This window comes from Monomorium pharaonis, chromosome 1, assembly GCF_013373865.1.
Source record: "Monomorium pharaonis isolate MP-MQ-018 chromosome 1, ASM1337386v2, whole genome shotgun sequence".
Classification (NCBI taxonomy): domain Eukaryota; kingdom Metazoa; phylum Arthropoda; class Insecta; order Hymenoptera; family Formicidae; genus Monomorium; species Monomorium pharaonis.
Genome location: NC_050467.1, coordinates 9,959,660 through 9,983,176, shown reverse-complemented (window position 1 = coordinate 9,983,176; position 23,517 = coordinate 9,959,660). Strand labels below are relative to the sequence as shown.

Genomic DNA, 23,517 nt, shown 5'->3' with positions numbered 1-23,517 from the left:
ATTATTAATAATTAATATTAAGTATAATTAATATTATTAAAAGTATAACTACTATAAAAATATAATTACTAATAATATATTAATCATATTATTAATAATAATTAAAATAGTTAATAATTAATATTCATAATTAATAATTATATTAATAAAACTTATTCATGTTTTGTAATAATAATTAACATTTTAAGTTTGATAAATTATGATAAAAAATATGCAACTGCGTACATAAATTAATATTTTAACATAAAATTATAAAATAGTTTATTTTTACAATGTTGCTGCAACATTATTACCGCATTATTGCAGCAATGTTACTTATTTATACTTCACCAATGTTGCTAAAATATTGCTTTGCAACATGCAAGATTGCAATCTTGCTGCAATGTTGTTGCAAAGTCTTGTGCCGTATGAAAAATCCCTCTATTTGTAGAGGGCATAGCGGAATAAGCAGGTGAAATCTGCCCCCGCACTAATCGAGCTCAAATTAATATCATTACTTGGCATCCTTGAGATGTAAAACTTCCCCAAATATTAGCCACAAAATTGCATTTTTGGGGAGTTATGGAGGGGGAAAGAAAAATAAAGAAAGTGGTTCTTTTCGAAAATGGTTGGACCGATTTTAATGAAAAAAATATATGTTGTAAACATCGTTTAGACAAGTTTAAGAAAATTTTAAGTAATTTTTGTGGTGAAAAAAACCCGATAAAAAAATTTTTTTGAATTTTTTATGAATTTTTTGGGGGGTGATAGTTCTAAAATACCACTTTTATATTTTCACGAAAACATCTCTAGATTTTCTTCTTTAACACATATTTTTTTCAAATCAATCGGAGTGGTGGAACATGGTTAAAAATAATAATTCACACCGCGCCGCCGTGCTACGCCGCGCCGATTGGGCGACCGGGCCGCGGCGCACGGCGATTGTTGTCATGTTGAACTTACATACTAGTTGCAGTGTTGCAATGTTTAGTTGCCAAGAAAAATTATGATATAATAATATAAAATATAATAACACATAATATTTTCAGGACGTCTGCAATTGGCCTATAAAACTTATCGTCTTGGCAGTTTATCACGAGGAAATTGCAGTACGTTTTTAAATTCCATATGTTCGGGGTGCTTTTTTAATGTGAGTTTCCTTGCCTGTCACATTATCTATTATCAGGGTGCTTTTTTAAAGTGAGTTCCCTCGCCTCTTACATTATTTATCATCGGGGTGCTTTTTCAATGTGAGTTCCCTCGCCTCTCACATTATTTATCATCAGTGTGCTTTTTTAAAGTGAATCCCCTCGCCTCTCACATTATCTATCATCGAGGTGCTTTTTTAATGTGAGTTCCCTTGCCTCTCACATTATTTATTATCGGGGTGCTTTTTAAAGTGATAATAGATAATGTGGGAGACGAGGGGACTCACTTTTAAAAAGCACCTCGATAATAGATGATGTAGGAGGCGAAAGGACTCATTTTAAAAAAGCAACCCATTGATAGATAACGTGAGAGGCAAAGGGACTCACTTTAAAAAAGCACCTCGATGATAAATAATGTAAGAGGCAAGGGAACACACATTTAAAAAGCACCTCGATGATAGATAATGTGAGAGGCGAGAGGACTCACTTTAAAAAAGCACACCGATGATAAATAATGTGAGAGGCAAGGGGACTCACATTAAAAAAGCACCCCGAACATATGGAATTTAAAAACGTACTGCAATCTCCTCGTGATGAACTGCCGAAACGATAAGTTTTATAGCCTAATTGCAGAAAGTGAGTCCCAGATGCGCACAGTAATAAACGGACACAGCAGGCTGAGTGAAACGGACACAGACCAAATGCGCACAGACCAAATGCACACGGACCAGATGCACACGGGCCAAATGCGCACGGACCAAATGCGCACAGTCGCAAATCTATGTGGTGCAAAGAATGCTTTGCACACAACACACACACACACACACACACCGGGGGATGCAAGGGAGGGCTTCGCCCTCCTCCCACACCCACCCCGGGTGAGAAATTTTCTTAAACTTGTCTAAATAATGTTTACAACATATATTTTTTTCATTAAAATCGGTCTAACCATTTTCGAAAAAAACCACTTTCTTTATTGTTCTTTCCCCCTCCATAACTCCCCAAAAAATGCAATTTTGTAGCTAATATTTGGGGAAGTTTTACATCTCAAGGGTGCCAAGTAATGATATTAATTTGAGCTCGATTAGTGCGGGGGCAGATTTCACCTGCTTATTCCGCTATGCTCTTTCGAGGTTTTTAATCTCTTACTTCTAAAACTTAAAAACTTAGTAAATAAACTCGTTTATGAACCGTTACTATAAAAACCTATGTTCCTCGCACGCCACAAACCCCGGATCTTATAACCCGAACCCAAAAACCTCTTACCTCAGATTCTCATGACCCAATACGTCATAAGTTCTAAGTCCTAAAACCTCTTCATCGCTGGAATGTCATGAGCCCTAAACTTCACGAGCAGAATCAAAAATCGTTCATATCTCCAAAATGCCATTGATCCAAATCTCATCTTTACAAGATTCTATAATATCCATCTCACACTCCATAACTCCATAGTTCAAATATTGATGACCCTAAAGCTCACAGCCTCGGACTCCTGAGTTCCGAGCACAATCCTGAGCTTTATCATTCAAAAATCTGATAATCCCCAAGCTACGTAACCTCAAAATTTTATATTCCGAAACTTCTTAATTTCAAAATTCATAATCCAATAATTTCCATGTTACATAACCCTGAAAATGCATGATTATCTTAGGAATTTAAGATGCCCACATAGGACATCACAATGCATTAATGCGTCTGTACTAATCGAATCAAGTATCTATCGTTACCGTCGGCATTATTATTATCCAATGTGTACCGCGGAAAAGTTGCGCGATCAGATTTTTCACATCATGAAGCCCTGAAATGGGCTAATTGTGTATTGGTATTATTGCATGTAACTGCGTCTACATTCCTCACTAGCCTTATGAAAAAAACTATTGAAATTCAATAGTAACTGTTCAGAAAAACTATTGGCAAATTTCCAGTAGTTTTTTGGCGGACTACTGAGGAAACTATTTGGGACTAAATAGTATTTCTCAATAGTAACTATTCACCAAACTATTAACAAGTAGTTTCCTATAAAAAATACTATTGAGATTCAATAGTAACTATTCATGAAACTATTGACAGTTACAAGATGAATAGTTACTACTAGAGAATTAGTGGCTTAAATAGAACTCTCCAATAATAACTATTCGCAAGGCTATTGATGAATAGTTACTATTCAGATGTGAATAGTTACTATTGAAAGATTATTGGCTTGAAGAGTAATAGCCCTAATCATATAACTTTTGCCAGACTGTAGATGTCGAAGAATGGTTTTGCCATTTAGTTCAAAATTAATTTATTTAGCAATCATAAATTTTTACATCAATGTTTTTCACAAATAAATAATTATGAATAATTTAAGTAAACGTACGTATTTGTAAAAATAAATAATTACTGATTAATTTTAAACTAAATAACCATTCGTCAACGATCTGGCAAATAAAGTTATTTTATCAAATAGATTTCATCAATATATTAATACATTTTTTTTAATTAATGCTAATCACCAATCGTGTGAATAATCGAAAATCGAATATATTATGTATTATCTTACAAAGTGGACATTATCAGAAATGTAAGAAAAAAAAAATTTATTATAGAATTGTTACGTCCAGAGGACTTCACTTTTATTGCCCGCTGACCTTTTCAGAGATAAGTAAGCCAAACAAAATTCTGAGCCTTATCTGCGGTCAAGTGTCGCGGGAAAGAAAATTAAATAAATATCTCTGCACCGCGAGGGCGTCTGGTTCCCATAATCAGAGGGACCCAAGACATTAAAAGCCCATAAAATTCAGTGGGGGTCAGGCCCCGGAAAAGTTAAAATTCAAATATTTGCCCTTAACCTTTTGCGGCACACATTTTTCTATTAATCGGATTTTTATGAAAATTGGTGTAGAAAGGTTTTTAGGGTCGCTGATTACGAATCTGCCATCAGATTTCAACGATTCTTTTTCAAAATGGCGGATTCAATATGGCAAGTCATGATTTTGAGTATTTTTTATCGGTTTTTTATGGAAATTGATATACAGAAATTTTTCAGAACGCTGATTACAAATCTACCATCAGATTTCAACGATTATTTTTCAAAATGGCGGATCCAATATGGCAGCTCACGATTTCGAGTATTTTTTATCGGTTTTTTATAAAAATTGGTATACAGAGATTTTTCAGAACGCTGATTACGAATCCACCACCAGATTTCGACGATTCTTTTTTAAATGGCGAATCCAATTTGGCGATTTATGATTTTGAGTATTTTTATAGGTTTTTTATGGAAATTGATATATTGAATTTTTTAGGGTTGGAATATTGAAAAATTTCGGACTTTCTTACTTTTTTTTTTACAAGAACAGATGTACAGAACTAGCTTTTTTAGGTTGATTATGTGTAGGTCATCAGATTTTTGAAATTCAAATATGGAAAATTTCAAATAATGGGTGATAAAAAATGTTTTTTTTTTTTAGATTTTATATTTTTTCATTTTTTCGACAATGGTACATAGAACATAAAATTTTTTCATAAAAAAACCGCACTTAGTTTACTTCAGAGATACGAACGTGGACGTGGCGGTCATTGTCTCCATTTTCTTTTTTTTTGTATTTTTGTATTTTACAATTTTTTTTTACTTTTTTATTTTTTCCCACAATTTATTTTTTTATTACAGTTAGCACAGCAAATCAATTTTTATATTTGTAATCAGCATTTAAAAAAATCCCTGTATACCAATTTCCATAAAAAACTGATAAAAAGTACTCAAAATCATAAATCGCCATATTGGATTCGCCATTTAAAAAAAATCGTCGAAATCTGATGGTGGATTCGTAATCAGCGACCCAAAAAACCTTTGTATACTGATTTTCACAGCTTCATGATTCTTCCTTCTTTTTGACATACATTTTTTGTAAAAAACACACTTTTTTTCACTTTATTTATTTATATAACAAAATTAACTAATGATAAAGGAAAATTATATCTTACTAAATATTACTAAGACTCTTACTAAAGTAAAATAACAAAAAAAAGTAATAAAATACAGTATTTGGTGTCCGAAAAATTAAAGAAATGACTTCAAGGTAGGTGGTCGATATATCGACCACCGTGCCGCAAAGGGTTAACGGACTAACGGCACTTACAGAATTCTTTTACGACCGCAGATAAGTGCCAGATGGAAAGTTAGATTACTCGAAAAGGGGCAAGGGCACATTTGGTTTTAAGGATAAAAACACTTTTTATTTACGGGCGAAATGATATCGAAAGAGAGCCATACCATCTCGAAATGTCAAAAAAGCTATAAAATTTTCCTTTGGAAACCAGATGCGCCTGCCACCCCTGGGAAATGCGCGGGCCGGGAAACATAAAGTTTCCTCTCCCTATTTAAGATAAGAACATCTGAAAACCTCCTCCCACCTACCAGATTTGAAAAAGTTAACCAACGAACCAATAGCCAAAAAGGCTAATGAACACCACCCCAAGACCAAACAACCACCCATCCAATGAAAACCTTAAAATTTAGTTCCCATGCATTCCCGCCAATTAACATCCCCGAAACACCCACACTCAAAATTTTACCTTTTGGGGAGAGTGCTATATAAACATGCACTCCGAAAAATCAGACACACTCTGTCTCAGTTACGGTTCAGTCACAGTCACTGTCTCAGCCACTATTTCGTTTGCTGTTAGTCGGTTTTTTTTGTCGCCGTCACAGTGGCCGTCGTGCTCGACTAACGTTGTTCTATTCGAGACTACGCATTTCGCTACAAGTGAGTGCTGAACTTAGAACCTAGTGTCAGGTGCAGAAGTGTAACTTGACTTAGTGTTAACCATCCAGCCGACACCTAACACCGACTTTTGACTGCTGGATCCAACGTGGAGCCTGACCACCGGATTTCTCCTTGCTCTACCAAACCCGGAACACTTGACCAGATCCTAAAGGAAACAACAAGTAGTAAGTCTCAGCAATTCAATCTTTCATTCCGGGTTCCCCATTGTTCTAACCCCAACTAAAATTATAGTGTTTAAACCACCCATCCGCAAAATAAACCGGTCTAACGAGAGATGGAACCGTCGGAGAAGGGCCAGGCGAGCCCAGCTTTCGTTAAACCTAGGCTCCCCGCGACTTAACTCGCCGTTACACAAACCTGAGGCTCCCGCGTGCGAACTTTATACGCGCACACCGTTACACAAACCTGAGGCTCCCGCGTGCGAACCTCATACACGCACATACGAATCCGAGGCTCCCGCGTGTGAACCTCATACACAACCACAGTTACACGAATCTGAGGCTCACGCGAGTGAACCTCAGATACACGCACACCAACACGGAACAATACAAGAAAACCAAACTCCTTATTCACCTGCCCTAGGGTCAGTATCCCCTTCACTTCCCTCACCTCCTCCACCTCCCTCACCATCTTATTCACCCATTAGCTCACCTAAAATTATAGAAATACCACCTTCTCCTTCACCTTCTTCGGATTCGGACATACAATACATATCACCCCCAGGTTCTCCCTCAGATGTAGAATTTATAGCCGAACATCCTCCCCCTTCACCCCCTCCCCCACGTTTTTATTATTATAATGGGACCCAACAATCCCTAATAAAATTGTTAGAGCAGTTTCCTCTTAAAACTGACCCCCTACTTCTGCTCCATCGTGAGTTTGCCCTTATCCCCGAGGCGATCGACCCCGCGTGCTTATCCGTTATAGTATCCTCTCTCCCTCTCACAGACCGCATTCCTGTCTTTACCCCATATTATCGAGATCCTTTTGCCGTCCCAATAGATTTTTTTTATAATTTCTTTCCCCCTCCTTCCACTCTCACACTAGAGAAAATTATATAACAACACAAAGTCAACTGTACATTTAAAATATTGTAAACATCGTAGAATTAATTAAGATGCCTAACATATATTTAAGTAGATATAGATCAAGCGTTAGTAACATGGCATAATATTAGAACACAATAGAAATAAATATAAACATCACACAACACCAAAATTTTACCTGAACTGTAAGACCGTATATCACACGATTAGCCGACCTCTACATTAAATAAATTTGTACAATCATATACTTATCAACTGCAATATCGCTATGGCAGAATATAATAAATAATGTCCAAAAATGTAAAAATTGCTTTTCAACCAACTAGTTTATCGCTATACAATAAATAATGTCGAACAGTCACGCATCACTCACAACCTTACCGCTATGCCTATATTTAATTCTGAATAAATAATTTTGTTAATAATAAATAAATTGATAGTTGCTTTAATGAATTCACCCTCCTCATTCCTGATTAAGACTTGGGTCCAATCCCGAGTTAAAGCAATTAAATTTGCTGACTCAAAATTAGGACCAACGGACGCACGGCTCGGAGATCGGGTTACAGTGAGCCTACCGGCACACTGACCCACATTTCTAGCCATAAGAAGTGCGTTCGCTTCTAAGGCACTTGACCTTTCCTCGAGCGGGTGCCTTCGGGAGTAAAGTTTGTTACGCCCTTCCTGGTTTTCTTAAGATACCCAGGGAATCACCCGATCCTACCCAACATTCCTGTAACTCTGGACGTAACAGAATATTGGTTTTTATAATTTTGTAGAAAATTTTTTCGCCAGGGAACTGTGTAATAATTCTTTTTGATAATATCATGTTTAATATTGTATTAGTACTTTTTCTGAATAGATTAATTACCCAATATTAATAAAATAATATAATAACTATCGTCGTATATTATATAATATATATAATATATAACTTGTCGTTTTCTAATAATTATCGAATCTCCATTGTTCAATAGTTCCTAATTATCAATAGTAACATCATCAATAGTATGCTGCATAGTTTGTACAGCATACTATTCCTCAATAGTAACACCAGTAGTAGTCACAGTTGTATGAAACTGATGGTCCAATGTACCATTCGTCAATAATAACACTCACCAGTAGTCAGAATTTATGAAACTATTGGGCCAATAGTATATTATTTGTCAATAGTAACACCATCAGTAGTCATATCTTATGAAACTAATGGATTAATAGTATACTATTCGTCGTATAGCAATACCGCTAAAAGTGTACTCTTCGTCAGTAGTAAACTGTCAAAAGTTACTATTAACGTACTATTCAAATCTAATAATAACTACTGAAAGCCCAATAGTTACTATTGGATCTCAATAGTTTTTTTTCATAAGAATACTTTCGATATGCCTTCTATTTATATGAAAATTCGGTGGGTAATAATTTTTTTAGTAAATAATTTATTATTTTACAAGTTATTTAGAATTGTGTAATTTATAATACATGACAAGGTATTAGCAAAAAATTTTTGCCCATAAATTTATTTCGCTTGTATTAATTTTTATTATATATGTTAAATTTTATGTAATAATCTATAATACAGAAGCGCATTTAGAGTATGACAGATACTTTCCTTGGGCTCCACTTAAAGAGGAACGCTATTAAGTAGTTTCTACTAGAGTCTATAGTTTTATATATTGTTTTAAATAAAATAGTGTATTAAATACAAAATTAACAAACTTGTATTTTTGAACTGATATTAAGATCTAAAAGATGGATGCTAGATGGCCAAGGATGTAATTTCAGTATTTGCCATAGGAGTATCTTTTCTAATATACTTCTGTTGTAACATAACAAAGTAATGAAAGCTTTATTAAAAGTAAATCGATTTTATATATACTAAAGAATTACTATATAAATAATTACACTGTAATTAAAAATCATAAATTTTCACTTTCTAACATGGAATTATCATAAGATCTTGATTTCCTTTTTGTTTGTGGATCGGCCCATCTTTGTTTCTCGCCCGACGCAAATACACCGTATATAACAGCTCCCAGAAGGTAGATTGAACCGGCAATAATGAAAACTGTCCGCCATTCTGAGACACTCTGAACAAAACACAGAAAAAATAAAAGAATTATTTGTGTAACTAGTATGGTGAGTTGGTTAATTGCCTGTAAGTGCAAGATACGCATTAGCGGAAGGTAAGTGTGTCATAAGCGGGCAATAATGATCCGCACATGTTGTACAACATGTTTTGTTATCTGTGCGTCGAAATAGTCCTTGAGTGTAAAGTAACAGGTGAGGAAAGGACCACTTTTAGTGCACAGGTAGTGAAAACATTTTTATATTATTACAATTAAAGAAACAATATCTAGAATGCAGAAAAAGTCGTAATATTTTAGAGACTCCTAAAATTTCATGAAGGAAATAGGAGAAAAATGTTAAACACAGATGTTTTTGAGTATCAAAAAAGCTATATATGACTGAATTTGTCAACTAGATTTTAGACACAAGGTCTAAGGACTCCGCAATTCAACGATGTTTGGTTCTCAGCTATCCAGTTAGCAAAATGACGCAAACTGCGCGAAGTTTGCCGCAAATTCAAGTAAACCTTTACAGCAAAATAACGACAAGATGTGTTCGCATTAAGCTTAGCTTTTGCTAGTAAGACTTATTGTTAATAATATGACGCATATTTTATGCAAATAACAGAGTAAAACTTGCTAGTAAAGCATAACAACAAATTTGTAGCAAGAACAAGGCAAATCTTGCCGTATACAATATAATACCAAATTTGTGGCAAGAAAGAGCAAACCTTGCCATACACAATATGACAGCAAATTTGTGACAAGAACAAGGCAAATTTTGTCGAAATTAAGATCGACAAAAATGAAAATATTGGACTGATCAGTCCAATATCGTATGTGAATTTAATATTGGACTGGGTGTAATTATTCTTGGTTCTGCTTGGTTCTCTGTTCTCGATAAGCCCCTTTTATTCACTCAGTAGGTGAATCTTTTTCACGAGAAATGCGCCATCTCGAGGGAGATAGTGAAGTTACCCAGAAATGAAGTGATTCTTGTTAAAACCCGAAACGCAATCCTATTATTTGCATAAAATATGCATCATACTATTTGCGACAAGCCTTGCCAGCAAAAGCTAAGCTGTTTGCGGACACACTTGTCGCAATTTTGCTGCAATAGTGTGCTTGGCAAAGTTTACTTTGTTTTTGCTACTAATTTGTCGTTATTCCGTGTTTAGCAAAATTTTTTTTGTTCCTGCCATGAATGTATTGCCATGTCGTGTGGCAAGATTTGCTCTGTTATTTGCGTAAATTTTGCATTTTATCGTGCCGGAGCAAACCTTTTGATTTCTCTACGTAATATTTATGTACGAGTCTTTCTCTGTTATTTATAGCATCGTGTGATGAAAAATTTTGTCAAAAATTTGCTCGAAACTTTTAGAAGACAAAGCAAAAGACTATTACTTGTCATAAAATTGTTGTCAAAATTGAAACAATTTTTACTGTAAAACTTTCACGATATGTGATTTTAGTAGGCTTGGCTAGCTGGGTAAATTTGCTGAAAGTGCAGTATGTTATTTGTTATAACCTCCTGATCAAAAGATTCAATAAACATAAAGTAAAAAAATCAATGATTTTTGAGATACTGAGCTTTAAATATTTGATTTTTAGCTTCTTGTAAGTGTTTGAAAATATAAATATGGGAATTACGAACTTTAAGTGTACTTTTTTAAATCAATTTTTAGTGTTATTCATGCAGAATAAGCATGGCTATATTGAGGATGCGTGTGTGTGCGCGCGCGCGCGCGTGCATGAATGTTCACCTTTGCAGATTATATTGTAAGTCCCAAAACTCGCACATGTACATTCAACACACAACACACACACACACACACACACACACACACACACAAGTCAAATAGAGAACAATTCTTACGGAAAAAACACTAAAAATAACACTTAAAAAAATACTCAAGTTGAGTATAATTTGGGACAAGGGGTAAACACTCAATTCAGTACTCAACTTGAGTGTTTGCTCTTTAATTTACTTTTAATTAGAGTATTATTACTCTCAACTTGAATGTTCGCCATCTAATTGAGTGTTAATTTCAATGTTAATCCTAAATTTAAGAATAACAGTCAAATTAACACTTAATTAGATGGCAAACATCCAAGTTGAAAGTAATGTTCAAACTAAAACTCAAAGCCAGCTGAACACTCTATAGTTGAATGTTTATTTTAGCTATTCGTTTTATGTCCATTTCTACCAATGCGAATTAATTTTAATCTCGGTTGAACTTGCTTTTCTTGCTTTTGTTTTCATTTAACATTTTCTAATCCAATGTTTGAGAGTGCACACTAAATATTAAGTGTATACCTTCAACCGATAGATGTTAAGCGTACATCCCCAACGTTTCAGTGTTCACACTTTATGTTGGAAGTATACACTCATTTATTGAGTGTCATATCCAAATGTTGAGAGTATACTTTCAAATATTCTGTATTTAAATCCAAACTTTGATATAAACACTCAATCATTGGATGTACACACATCGGCAGAAATGGTGTCCCTCGGCGTAAAAATTGGGGATTGCGCCGGTGTTGCATCCTTCACCAACGCCAGGATAGAGTTATGATGAGTGAGAAGACATGATACCGATTCGCTGGTGTCCAATATCCAATTCACTCGCACTCAAGCGAAAGACGTCATTAGTACTGAGGTCAAGTGAAACAGATATGGACACCAGCGAATCGGTATCACGTCTTTTTACTCATCATAACTTTATCCTTCTTGAGCGTGTAGCGTTAGTGAAGGATGCAACAGCGGTGCGATCCCCACTTTTTTTGCGTGTTCACTTCACCGCGCGCCTAGTAACACGTACGGCGCTTTGTGTATATGGTGATCGCCGCGCTGGACTCCGAGGGACACCATTTCTGCCGGTGCGTGTACACACTCAATGTTCGAGTATAAACACTCAATCTTTAGTGTAAATACTCAAGATTTGAGCGTATACACCTAAATTTGGGAGTAAACTCCCAAAATCGAGTATTAACACTCAATTTTGAGTGTAAACTCTCAAAATTAATGTGTTTTTTCCGTAAGGGAAGAAAACGACAGCATGTGATCATTAATCGAATACGCTGTATTCACATTGTTTATGCTAGTTACAGAGCCAGATTAACAATAGATGTGACTAACATATGTATATTTTAATAAGAAAAAAGACCGAATACAACAGACAATAATGTCTAGCAAGGGGACCTTACGGGTCATAGGTCATCGATTTTTTTCATACTTATAGGATTTGAAGATCAGTACCCGGATTTTAATTTCCTAAAGCAGTACGATGCGCTTCTCAAAAATACTCGAGAAAATCGATTTTGAAGATTTCCGATATCTTTAAGTACAGAAAATTTTGACCTATCGTCAGAGCCGCTTGTAGCCGAGCGCACAGAGCTCTAGTTTCGTAAGTGCGGAGTCTCTGGTTCGATTCTCGCTGACCCCAATTTTTTTTTAATAAGTCAATGCAGTTTTTTTTAATCCTATATCTTAACATTTATCAAGTTGAAATGCTAATTAATTATTAAATATATACTCGTTATTTTTTAAATAAAAATTAACATCTTTTTATTTTTATTTAACGGTAAAATACGAATAACACAGCATCTGCTCTTTCGGAACACTTACTTCTTCCACTTTTTGCAAAGCTGTTCTTTGTTCATGACTAGATGCGAAAGAATGGGGATCGACCAGGATCGACTTACAATAAACTCGACTTGTAAACTCCGACTAACGTGTTAAAGATACAGCGTAAAATGTAAGCGATAAAATAACTGAATATTATTTGTACATATTATTTTTGCATTTAACAATAAGACGTTTTCCATTTTTGTACCAAATTTTAATTTATTACAAATATTCGCATTTTCAAGCAAATGGCAATTAAAAATAAAATGATGTTAATTTTTATTTAAAAAATAACGAATAAATATTTAATAATTAATTAGCATTTCAATTTGATAAATGTTAAGATATAGGATTTTAAAAAAACTCCATTAACTTATTTTAAAAAAATTGGGGCCAGAGCGAGAATCGAACCAGCGATAGGTTTCAAAATTTTCTGATACTTAAAGATATCGGAAATCGATTTTCTCGAGTATTTTTGAGAAGCGCATCGTACTGCTTTAGGAAATTGAAGTCCAAGTACTGATCTTCAAATCCTATAAGTATGAAAAAAATCGATGACCCATGACCCGTAAGGTCCCCTTGTAAGCGGATATTCATCACTTACCCAATACAATCGCGTACTCATACTTTTAATGTCAAAGAACATAGAATTAAACAAATAAGGAATAAATAAAATACACACTGAATAAAAAAGCTAAGAGTTTAAAATGATAAATTAACAAGAAATATTATGAGTAAAATTGAAGTAAAACTTAAGCTATCGAAAGATAAAATACGAATGATTTTTATCATCGTCATTATACATTGTCATTATACATTATCAATTGTAAAAAACAAGGGTATAAACGTATTGAATATAAACATAAAGAGCTTAGTGGAAAAAGTATGTAAAATTTGCATACTTATACCTGCACGTATCAAACCGAAATTGATGTCATAAGTTGATATCAATGTGATATAACATTCTGATAAATTTTATCAAAAAAATGCATTTTTGTAGGAGTAATGGAAGAGGAAACCGAATTCGGAAAAGTGATTTTTCTTGAAAACGGCTAAACCGATTGTGATGAAAAAAATGTTATGTAGATCGATAAAACCATTAAGTTTTTTTATTTTTTGGTAAAAAAGAACACTCAAAAAATTTTTTGAATTATTTAAGAATTTTTTTAGAGCAATATTTTAGAGGTACCACTTTTATATTTTTACAGAAATATCTCCAAATTGTCTACTTTAACACATACTTTTTTTCAAATTTCTTTATGTGCAACATATAAAAAAAAATAAAATCATAGACGTTGCGTTACCGTGACTCAGATAGTACTGCTGCTGCCGGCGCTGGCACGTGACACCGCTTTGTCGTATTAATGGTAACAGTGTATATTTAATTATTACCGAAAATAGTAAAAATAAATCTTAAGTTATTATGATGTAAAGATACTAGTGCAGATAGATATCTGGAGTTAGTCTATACATATTCCATTTATATAGTTTCCAGAGGCTACCACATGGTACCCTTCGAGAGAGTATTACCACATGGAGGTTGTAGTACGATTTTAAACTCCTACTCCGTGTACTTTTTTTAATGCAAGTTCCTTTGCCTCTCATGTCATTTTGCTAAATTCGTTTTTTAATGTGAGTTTTCTCACCACTCACATGTCTTTATATTGTCGCATTAGTTTTTTAAACAAAAACAAATAAAAGGATTTCTTCAATCATTGTCACTATTACTCTCAATCATAGGAATAAAATTATTTTTCTTAAATAAGTCGTTCAGTATTTCCGCTAATTTAAAAACTTTTGCCAAATACTTTATATGAGATAAATAATATATAATTTCCGCAATATGAGAACAACAGCCGATTGTTTGTCTACCATTAGCGTATTCACTGCGTAATGTGTCACTCCCGAGATTTCAGTACTGTTAGTGTGTACCTTATAAAATACTTATATGTTGTGTGAGGAATATGTCGAGACGAAACTTTTATTTTATTTACATTTTTTCATCTTTAACAAATCCTGTGTTTAGTTTTCCGTCGACCATTTCTGTAAAATACGACACAACTTGTGATAATTAGTATTTTTCCAGTGAAAAAAAATTTTAGATCTCTTTCTATCATTTCTGCAAAATCTAACAAGTCACTGGATGTAATATTTTTGAAAGAAAGTTTTCGTCGAAATCATCCTTTTTTTTCAGCTTCAATAGTTAAAGTATTTTTGACATGTATCTGATTATGCATCCTCTGCACAACTTCAGCTAAAGTTTCTGCATCAAATTCAAGTATTTCCAAAGTATTATTTAGAAATGACGTAATCCTAAAAACTTTAGGTATAATAATTTGTTATCAATTTTATGAATTAGAAGGCGATACTTTCGTTTCAACATACCGTGAATAGATTTATTTGCCCCACGAATTTTAGTAACAAATCAAGACTGATTCTTCTGTTGTTGTTCGAGATCATCCAATTAAGCTGATCGGGAGCACAATGAGAGTTCCGTAATCCGTTACCTTTTAACGAATTTCTAAAAACAAAACTCGTATTGTACGACCGTCACAAATAAAAAATAAATTTTCATGGACATCAAACAATTTTTTCGTTATTTCCGTAGTACGGTTTTTAATAATATTATTTCTATTTAGAGTATAAGCTCTTATAAGGTCAACCAACTGGCAAAGTTTTATTCAATGTTCTGATAAACAACGTTTCGACCACCTTTTGGTCCTTATCAAGTGATAATTAGAAGTAGGATCAATCACTTATTTCGTATTGCTTGTTATACAGTTCAGTTACAGTTCAACCCTAATTTACAAACAATAAAAGAAAAGATAAAACATACTTTGACGAACAATAAAGTAAAATTAAAATTGACAAAATTGGATTTAAGAATAATTACTAGCAACAAACTTACGTACAAAAACGTCAAAAAAATGATGTAAAAAGATACGATATAAAAATACATAGGAAGGAGAATGTATATCTTATCGCTACAACGGTGAAATTTAGAACTGAGCACGGAGGAGAGAACAACAATCAAGCAAAGACATCGGTGGAAAATAAGTCGAGAGATATGAAAGTTTCGACTGTTACACCACTTTTTTAATTATTCTGTCGTAAATAGGGTTTAAACTGATACTGTCAGTATCTTTTTGGAGTGAGTCCCAAATACACACAGACCAAATGCGCAGACCAAACGGACACAGTGCGAAACGGACACAGTCGCAAACCCATATAGTGCAGAGAATGCTTGGCGCGCGTGCGCGCGCGCACACACACACACACGGGGGGGGGGGCAAGGGGGGGCTTCGGCCCCCGTCCAAGTCGTTAACCTATGTGGACATTACTTTACTTGCAATGTACATGGGCAATCCAACATAAATGCATAAGAAATTCGATGAGTTGAATTTCTTATGCATTTTGCTTATGGACCAATTAATTTGCTTATGTACATACGTTATGCGTTATGCAAAAAGTCTGTGCGGCCGCCCTAAGGGCCATCACACACAAAATGACATGAGCTGCACAAGCATAGCATAAGACCGTTGAACCAATCAGCTCCCAGCATATGATCGCCATATTGATTTACATAAGATGCTTATTGGCTTAGCGCTCTTATGCTATGCATATGCAGGTTATGCCATTTTTTGTGATGGCCCTAAATGTATCAACAATCATAATGTATGAATATTCAAGATGCGCTTGATTTAACTGTGCGCGATTGAACGGTGTGCGATTGAGCGGTGTGCGATTGAACGGTGCGCGATTGAATGGTGCGCCATTGAACGGTGCGCGAAAAAACCGTGTGCGATTGAACGGTGCGCGAAAGAACTGTGCGCAATTGAACCGTGAGCAATTGAACTGTGCGCAAAAGAACCATGTCCAATGTAATACGTTTATTTATTTAAATAAGTTAATAATATGCATTTTGTCCAAAAGCAATGGTGTCCAATCGAACGATGTCCAATTAAACTGTGTCCAAACGAACTGTGCGCAATTGAACGATGCGCAATGTTTCGTGTCTAATAGCACGGTGGGCAATTGCAATGTGTCGAATTGTACTGTGCGCCACTGAACCTCTCCCCAAGCATTATCATGCAACAAAATTACTTTATTGTGTCTATCGTTGTATTGCGGCCGTTTGTCTTCCAATGCTCGGCTCAAACGCATCAATTGCTTTCGATGCCGATCGCCTGTGATTGTTTCAGTCGGTTTTAGTAGCTCATAATACACTACACCGAGCTGATCCCACCAAATACAAAGCATGACTTTGGAGTCGTGAATATTCGGTTTAACCGTCGACGTCGAAGCATGGCCGGGAAGCATGTCCTCATAATTTTCTGCGTTTAAGGTTATCGTAATGAACCCATTCTTTGATCGTAATGAACCACAGTCACAATACGATGCAAAAATCCCTTCCGTCTTTGCCTTGCAAGCAGCTGTTCACAAGAAAACAAATGCCGTTCAACATCTCTCGGCTTCAACACACACACTCGTACGGCACCCAATTTCCTTGCTTCTGAATCATTCCCATGACTTTCAGGCGTTTTGAAATGCTTGTTGAGTCACTCCCAATGATTTTGCCAATTCTTCTTGCTCTTGACACGAGTCTTGATCAAGTGAGTGAGTCCCAGATGCGCACAGTAATAAACGGACACAGGAAGCGAAACGGACACAGTAACAAACGGACACAGAGCAAATGCGCACAGAGCGAAACGGACACAGACCAAATGCGCACAGAGCGAAACGGACACAGACAAAATGCGCACACTGCACATGCGCACGGACCAAATGCACACACGGAAAGTCGCAAACCCATGTGATGCAGTGAATGCTTTGCACGCACACACACACACACACACACATACACGCAAGAGGGGGGCTTTGCCCCCACCTCCCGTATCTACCCGGTAGAGGTGTCCTGAAAAGTCGCAACCATGTGGTAAGTCCGTTTGTTACTGTATCCGTTTGTTACTGTGTTTGTTTCACACTGTGTCCGTTTGTTATTGTATCCGTTTCGCACTGTGTCCGTTTGTTACTGTGTCCCTTTCACTCAACCTGCTGTGTCCGTTTATTACTGTGCGCATCTGGGACGCTTTCCCTTTTTTATCCAACTTGTTCACGGTTCACTAAAATTAACTCTCTTACCTTATTTCCCGCTATCCATTACTAGTTTCCTTTGTTGGTTTCCTCTGACTTTTTTATAACGATCCTTTACTTCCTCTAAAACTTTATCCTTGTTTTCTCTCTGCATGATTTCTTGCGCTGTCTCCTAACCTCCTAACCTCTTCCCCTTTACCTCGACTTTCCTACTCTCAGCTTGCGTCTCCTATCTTGCCTGCAATTTTTTGTATTCCTTGTTACCTATTCTACCTTTGTATCACTATATGCTTATTCGAACTCACTATGTACTACCTTATTTGCTATCTGACTCACATCCGCTCGCAGACTCACCTTCGCTCACATCCATACCACCTAACCAAATCCCGCACTCCGCAATCAGTGAAAAGAGGAGATCGTTGAAAATATAAAAGTTAAGTTTAATAACATCGGATAAGATTAGTTAAAATATAACTAGTCAGAAGTAATTAAACAATATTTATAATTCTGTAGTACAGAACGTTAAGATTGTGTATGGTTTTTTTGTAAATTAATGTTATTATTTGATTTTGTGATAAAAAATATTTCTGCCATCTCTTATTTTTATTTTTCCCTATGTAAGATATTAGGTTTTGACCAATAAAATTCATGACGCATGGATAATCGATGTTCGGTGACCACAGTGTGGTGCGCAAACTTTTTATATTATATTAGTGTTCTTTAATTCTCATCTTTAATTGTCGCTTTTTCTGTCCTACGTATGCTAATAACAATCGTGACAATTAATTTTGCAGATAAGTTTGATCGATATGACATCATTAATCTTATCTTTCCCCTTTTTTATTAAACGTTCTAACTTTTCTATCTCACTACCAAAGCTAATAATTTAATCAAGTCTTGGCAGACAAACGGTGTCATAGATGAGTACACATACAAGTTTTTAAATTCCACCAACAATAATCTGCCAAGATGTTACGGATTGCCGAAGATTCATAAACCGGGGTTTCCTCTGCGCGTTATTTCTCGGCAGTAGGCAGCCCTATATATAAGAAGATATTTACACGACATTCTTGAAGAAAGCGTAGAGAAACTTATATCTCATATCGAGGAGAGTTGGTCGCTTGTAAAATTAACAAAAAGTAAAACCATTAAGTGAATCCCAGATGCGCACAGTAACAAACGGACACAGTGCGAAACGGACACCGTAACAAATGGACATAGCGCGAAATGAACACAGTAACAAACGGACACAGTGCGAAATGGACATAGTAACAAACGGACACAGTGCGAAACGGACACAGACCAAATGCGCACGGACCGAAGAATCGCTTTCTTATAAACTAAGTTATATACAAAACACACACACACACACACACACACACACACACACATGCACACGCAAGAGAAAAAGAAAGAGCTGGCAAATTATTTAGTTTAGCAGCGCCAAGTTTTTGTAGTAAAATATTTATTTGTATTAAAATATTTATTTGTAATATTTGTAATTTATTGGTATTAAAACTTATTTGCCAGCTCAATATTATCTCCTTTATTTCTTGCCAATATGCTTCCTGACAATTGTTTTTTGTAAGCGTACAGCAGCCAATAATTTAATACGAAAGGCTAATATTTATAGTTTAATCTTGTATTTAAGATTTTCTTCAATTATCTTTAAATAACCTTCATACCAAACAAAATTGAAGATAACTTTAAGACAATCTTAAAGCCATATCAGATTTGAGATTGAGATTAAATTAAAATTTTATCATTTAAAGCAAAGTTAAAGAATATTGGTGTTACGTCCGGTGGACTTAACATTTTTCTTCTCGTTGTCCTTGTAAAGATAATAATTAAGTAAGAGAAATCGTATTCTAACGGTCGCCGAGAGCAAGAAATATTTGCAGAGCATCGCTCTATCGTCACGCACAAGTTCGTGAGATATAGCGACAATTTAAAATTTTATTTTTTGAGGAATAATAAATACATAAACTGAAGGAAATAGTCATCAAACAAATGGATACTTCTCCATCTGTAAACTATTTTGAGAGCGACCGTTAGATATAATTTAATTCTTTCGGGAAGTCTGGGGCAATGTCGAGCCTAAAATAAAAAAAAAGAATAAATAATAACTTTATTACCGAACGTTACTCTGACAATGCCCCGGGTCGGTACCCGACGCTAAGCAAAGGAAAAGGGAAATACTGAAAACCAATAAAAATTAAAATCTTCAAACAAGGAACCTCCGGAAACTATAAAAATTTATTATTCACAGCAAAGACGCTGTCCGCGCTCAATCAATAAAATTATGTTCTCACTAAAATTCTACAGGAAGACATAAAGACCCTTTTTTTTTTGCTTGCTTGCTTGTTGTTTGAGTGACCTAAAGATAAGAGGAGCGAAAATTATAAACATCCCTCTCCTATACTCAACACCAAAACCAAATCGGGCGGAGACGAGAAGAGATGGACCAATAACTGATCATCTCTACAAAATAATAATTTCGCGAGTTCCCAATGGACAAGCTCCAACTTTGATGGTTTTGAAAGGGCCCACCAATCCAAGAATGCCACCGCCTACACCTCAACCCTTCCCTTCGGAAAATTGAGTATAAAATCGTGATCCCAAAGACCGCGAGCAGCTTTTTCTGCTTTTTATTCGTGACCGAGTTCGAGTCTAAAAATTCCGTGAGTTCACGATTTTTCACGATTGCTCTAGTGCGAGTCGGGACAAACATTGAAGTGTCAAACATAAAAAACAAACCGCAAGTGAAGTGAGTGTACTGGTGTACTTCCGTGGGTTATTACTCTCCAGTTCCACCAGCCTAGAGCCCTGACGGACTGACTTGTTCCGGTCGAGAACCGCCCGAGTATCCAGAAACCGGCATTTCGGATTACGCTCCCCCAGAGGAAACATTTCGACAAGTAGTAAGTCTCTAGACATAAATTTTTACCAGACCCCGATTTTCGTTATATAAAGTCAAACTTAAAATTGTAGTGGACAATAGTTTCTTCCACCGCAATCGGTCGAACTTAAAAAGAAAACGGAGACGGGCGATCAGGCGGGCTCGCGCTTATCCGGACCCTACCACCCTCACTTCGCGTTCAGAGGGCTGTTCATCTTCGACGGGAAACGGAGACTTCGACCCGGCCCTTCGAGAGTCCGACCGGCTGATCCGGTGCGCGGATTCAGAGACGGTCATTCGAGAGTCCGACCGAGCGTTCCGGTGCGCGGATTCAGAGCCTGTTGCTCGAGAGTTCGGCCGGGCGTTCCGGTGCGCGGATTCAGAGGCCGTCGCTCGAGAGTCCGACCGACAGTTCCGGTGCGCGGATTCAGAGGCGGTCATCGTCCAAACATCCGAAAATAGCGCCCACAACACTCATAATTTCGCCACGGTCTTGGATTATAGCAATAAGCAATTTTCTTCACCTCCTCCTCCCTCACCTCACTATTCCCCTATCAGTTCTCCCGAACCAGAAGAGGTTCCTCCGCCACCCTCACCCACACCATCCCTTGAGTTTATAGCCAAATTCCCCCTCCTACCTCCCCGTCCCAGGTATTACTATTACGACGGCACCCAAACCTCTTTTTAGAAATTTTAGAGCAATTCCCTCTCAAATTAGATCCTTTTCTCCACCTTTTTCGAGACCTTACAATCAATCCGGAAGCAATTGATCCGGAAGTCCTTCTAGACATACTACCCGCCCTCGCTCCTAACGATCCTATTTTAGTATTTACACCTTACTTTTTCGATCCTGTTGCTATCCCCGCCGATTTTTTTTATAACTTCTTTCCCCCTTCATACGCCACAGTAGAAGAATTACAATGACATACAAATCTCCTCCCGATTTAGGAAAGAAAAGATAATCGTATTAGATGTTAGCCGATTTTTTGAACTATTGCTATTATATTTAATTTTCAATTATGTTAGCCGATCTTTTGAATTATTATTAATATATTTAATTTTTAATTATGTTAGCCGATCTTTCGAATTATTTTAGCCGATTTATACACAATTATTATTATGTATGTTGCCCTATTCATTCAAATTATTAATCTGTCACCTTTTTTCATTATTTAATATTAAATTTCTTATTTATAATTATGTCAATCAGCATTAAAATTATTATCGTATCCATACAAATCTACCCAATATAATACCGGCAGAATTAATAGTATTTTTATAAAACATGACTTCAGCGCTAATTCGAATGTACTAAAACGTCAAATAAATTCTTTATATGTAGTTTTAAATATTTTTTTTTGTTAAGTATTTAATTTCAAAAACCAGCCCCAGATCTCCAATTCCCAATCAAAGATTGCACTAGGTCCAATCCCGAGTTAAAGTGATTCAATTCACTGACTCAAAACTTGGACCACGAGCGCATAACACAGAAACAGGGTTATAACGGGCTTGAAAAGGCACGCTGACCCATATTCTGCGTTGTAAAAAAGTGCGTTCGACCCAAGGCACCTACCCTCTTTTATTGTGTGCCTACGGGAATTCTATAGGTTTGTTGCGTTCTTCTTTGCCTTACCTTCGTACCCGAAACAGATTAAATTTCTTAAGGCTGGACGTAACATTGGTTTTGTTCCTAATTGGTTACATTTCAATTTAGTCCCAATATCAATCTCTAGTTAGTCTGATATGGAAATTAATGAAAAATCAAACTATGAATGCCAATTAAAAAATAAACATCTATTTTTATAGATTGGCGCATTTTTCTTCATATCATTATTTTTGTAGAGAAAAACTTAACACTCTCATTTTGTAGCGTTTATTCTTATAGTTAAAGTTACACCATTTCAGGAATGTATATTACTTATATGTATACAGAACCGTATTATTGATTATAACATTTTAATATTAAAAAGTAATAATAAAAAAATTTTGTATAAATATTTTTATATATACGATCGACACCATTTCGAGTTCTACCAGTTTCTCATTTAACGGTAAATTTTATGAGCAGATCTTTGGCAGTTAATGGGTTCTCCCCTTTCCACTATTTTAGCTGGTATTGTTATGGACGATTTTGGAAATACATTGCATCGAAAAGTTAAACTTGAAACCGCAGACTTATTATTGGTATGTGGATGACATGTTCGCTATTGTTACATCTTGGATTATGGATGTCTTCTATTTTAGGTCAACGTATTTAAACGGTTTACCCGGGAACAAAGACGGCTTGGTTGCGCAAATTTTAAGATGGGCTGACGAAAGGAAAAATAGCATAGTAACCGGGAAAGGTCACTGGGAATCCGATGCCAAAGAGATGACAAATTTTGTACGCGAATCTACGCGGATCATCTTTGGGAATGGTTTTGTAATCGGGAAATGTGGGATTGTATTTTATTATCTTAATGATGTACGTATGTTAGGGTGTTACGGTTGACTGGTTGCAATTTAATAATCGTGTCAATTGTTGGAAATAAAGGGAAGAATCTTGGTTTAATTTGTAAACTAATTTAATTCGAAACTTTAATTTCTTCTCTCGCTGACGTCGTCCACCTTTCGTGGGTATTAGAAAATTATAAACGTATTTCGAAGAATTACTGTCGAGACGGGAGCCACGCTATTGACAGCGACAATCGAGCAAGTCTTCAGATACAACCGTTAAGTTATAGTGCAAAGTTAAGTTATATATAGCAGAGAAGAGATCCAAATTTCAGTTAGAGCAGTTCTTTTATATTTCGTATATTTCAAACCATAAAAAAGAAGGGAAAAAATACAAATAAAAGGTAATTATAAAAAAGAAAGTGGAAATATAGTCCTCACGTTCACAGAAACACCGC

The 23,517-nt window shown here is 35.7% G+C and overlaps 1 protein-coding gene across 8 annotated transcripts in view; it reads right to left on the bottom strand.

Annotated features, from left to right (window-relative positions):
• Positions 1-8,454: 8,454 nt before the first annotated feature.
• Positions 8,455-23,517, bottom strand: part of LOC105835394 (vesicular glutamate transporter 2) — a 200,757-nt gene continuing 185,694 nt past the window's right edge. For 5 of the 8 annotated variants that reach the window (XM_036284567.1, XM_036284492.1, XM_036284477.1 and 2 more), the window contains one exon: positions 8,455-9,026. In XM_036284567.1, the coding sequence (XP_036140460.1) occupies positions 8,887-9,026 (140 nt within the window). In that variant the 3' untranslated portion in view covers positions 8,455-8,886. Of the gene's footprint in view, positions 9,027-14,596; positions 14,947-15,018; positions 15,155-17,775; positions 17,966-23,517 lie in introns of those variants that run through there. The other 3 variants (XR_004962679.1, XR_004962684.1, XR_004962680.1) reach the window with 3 other exon arrangements.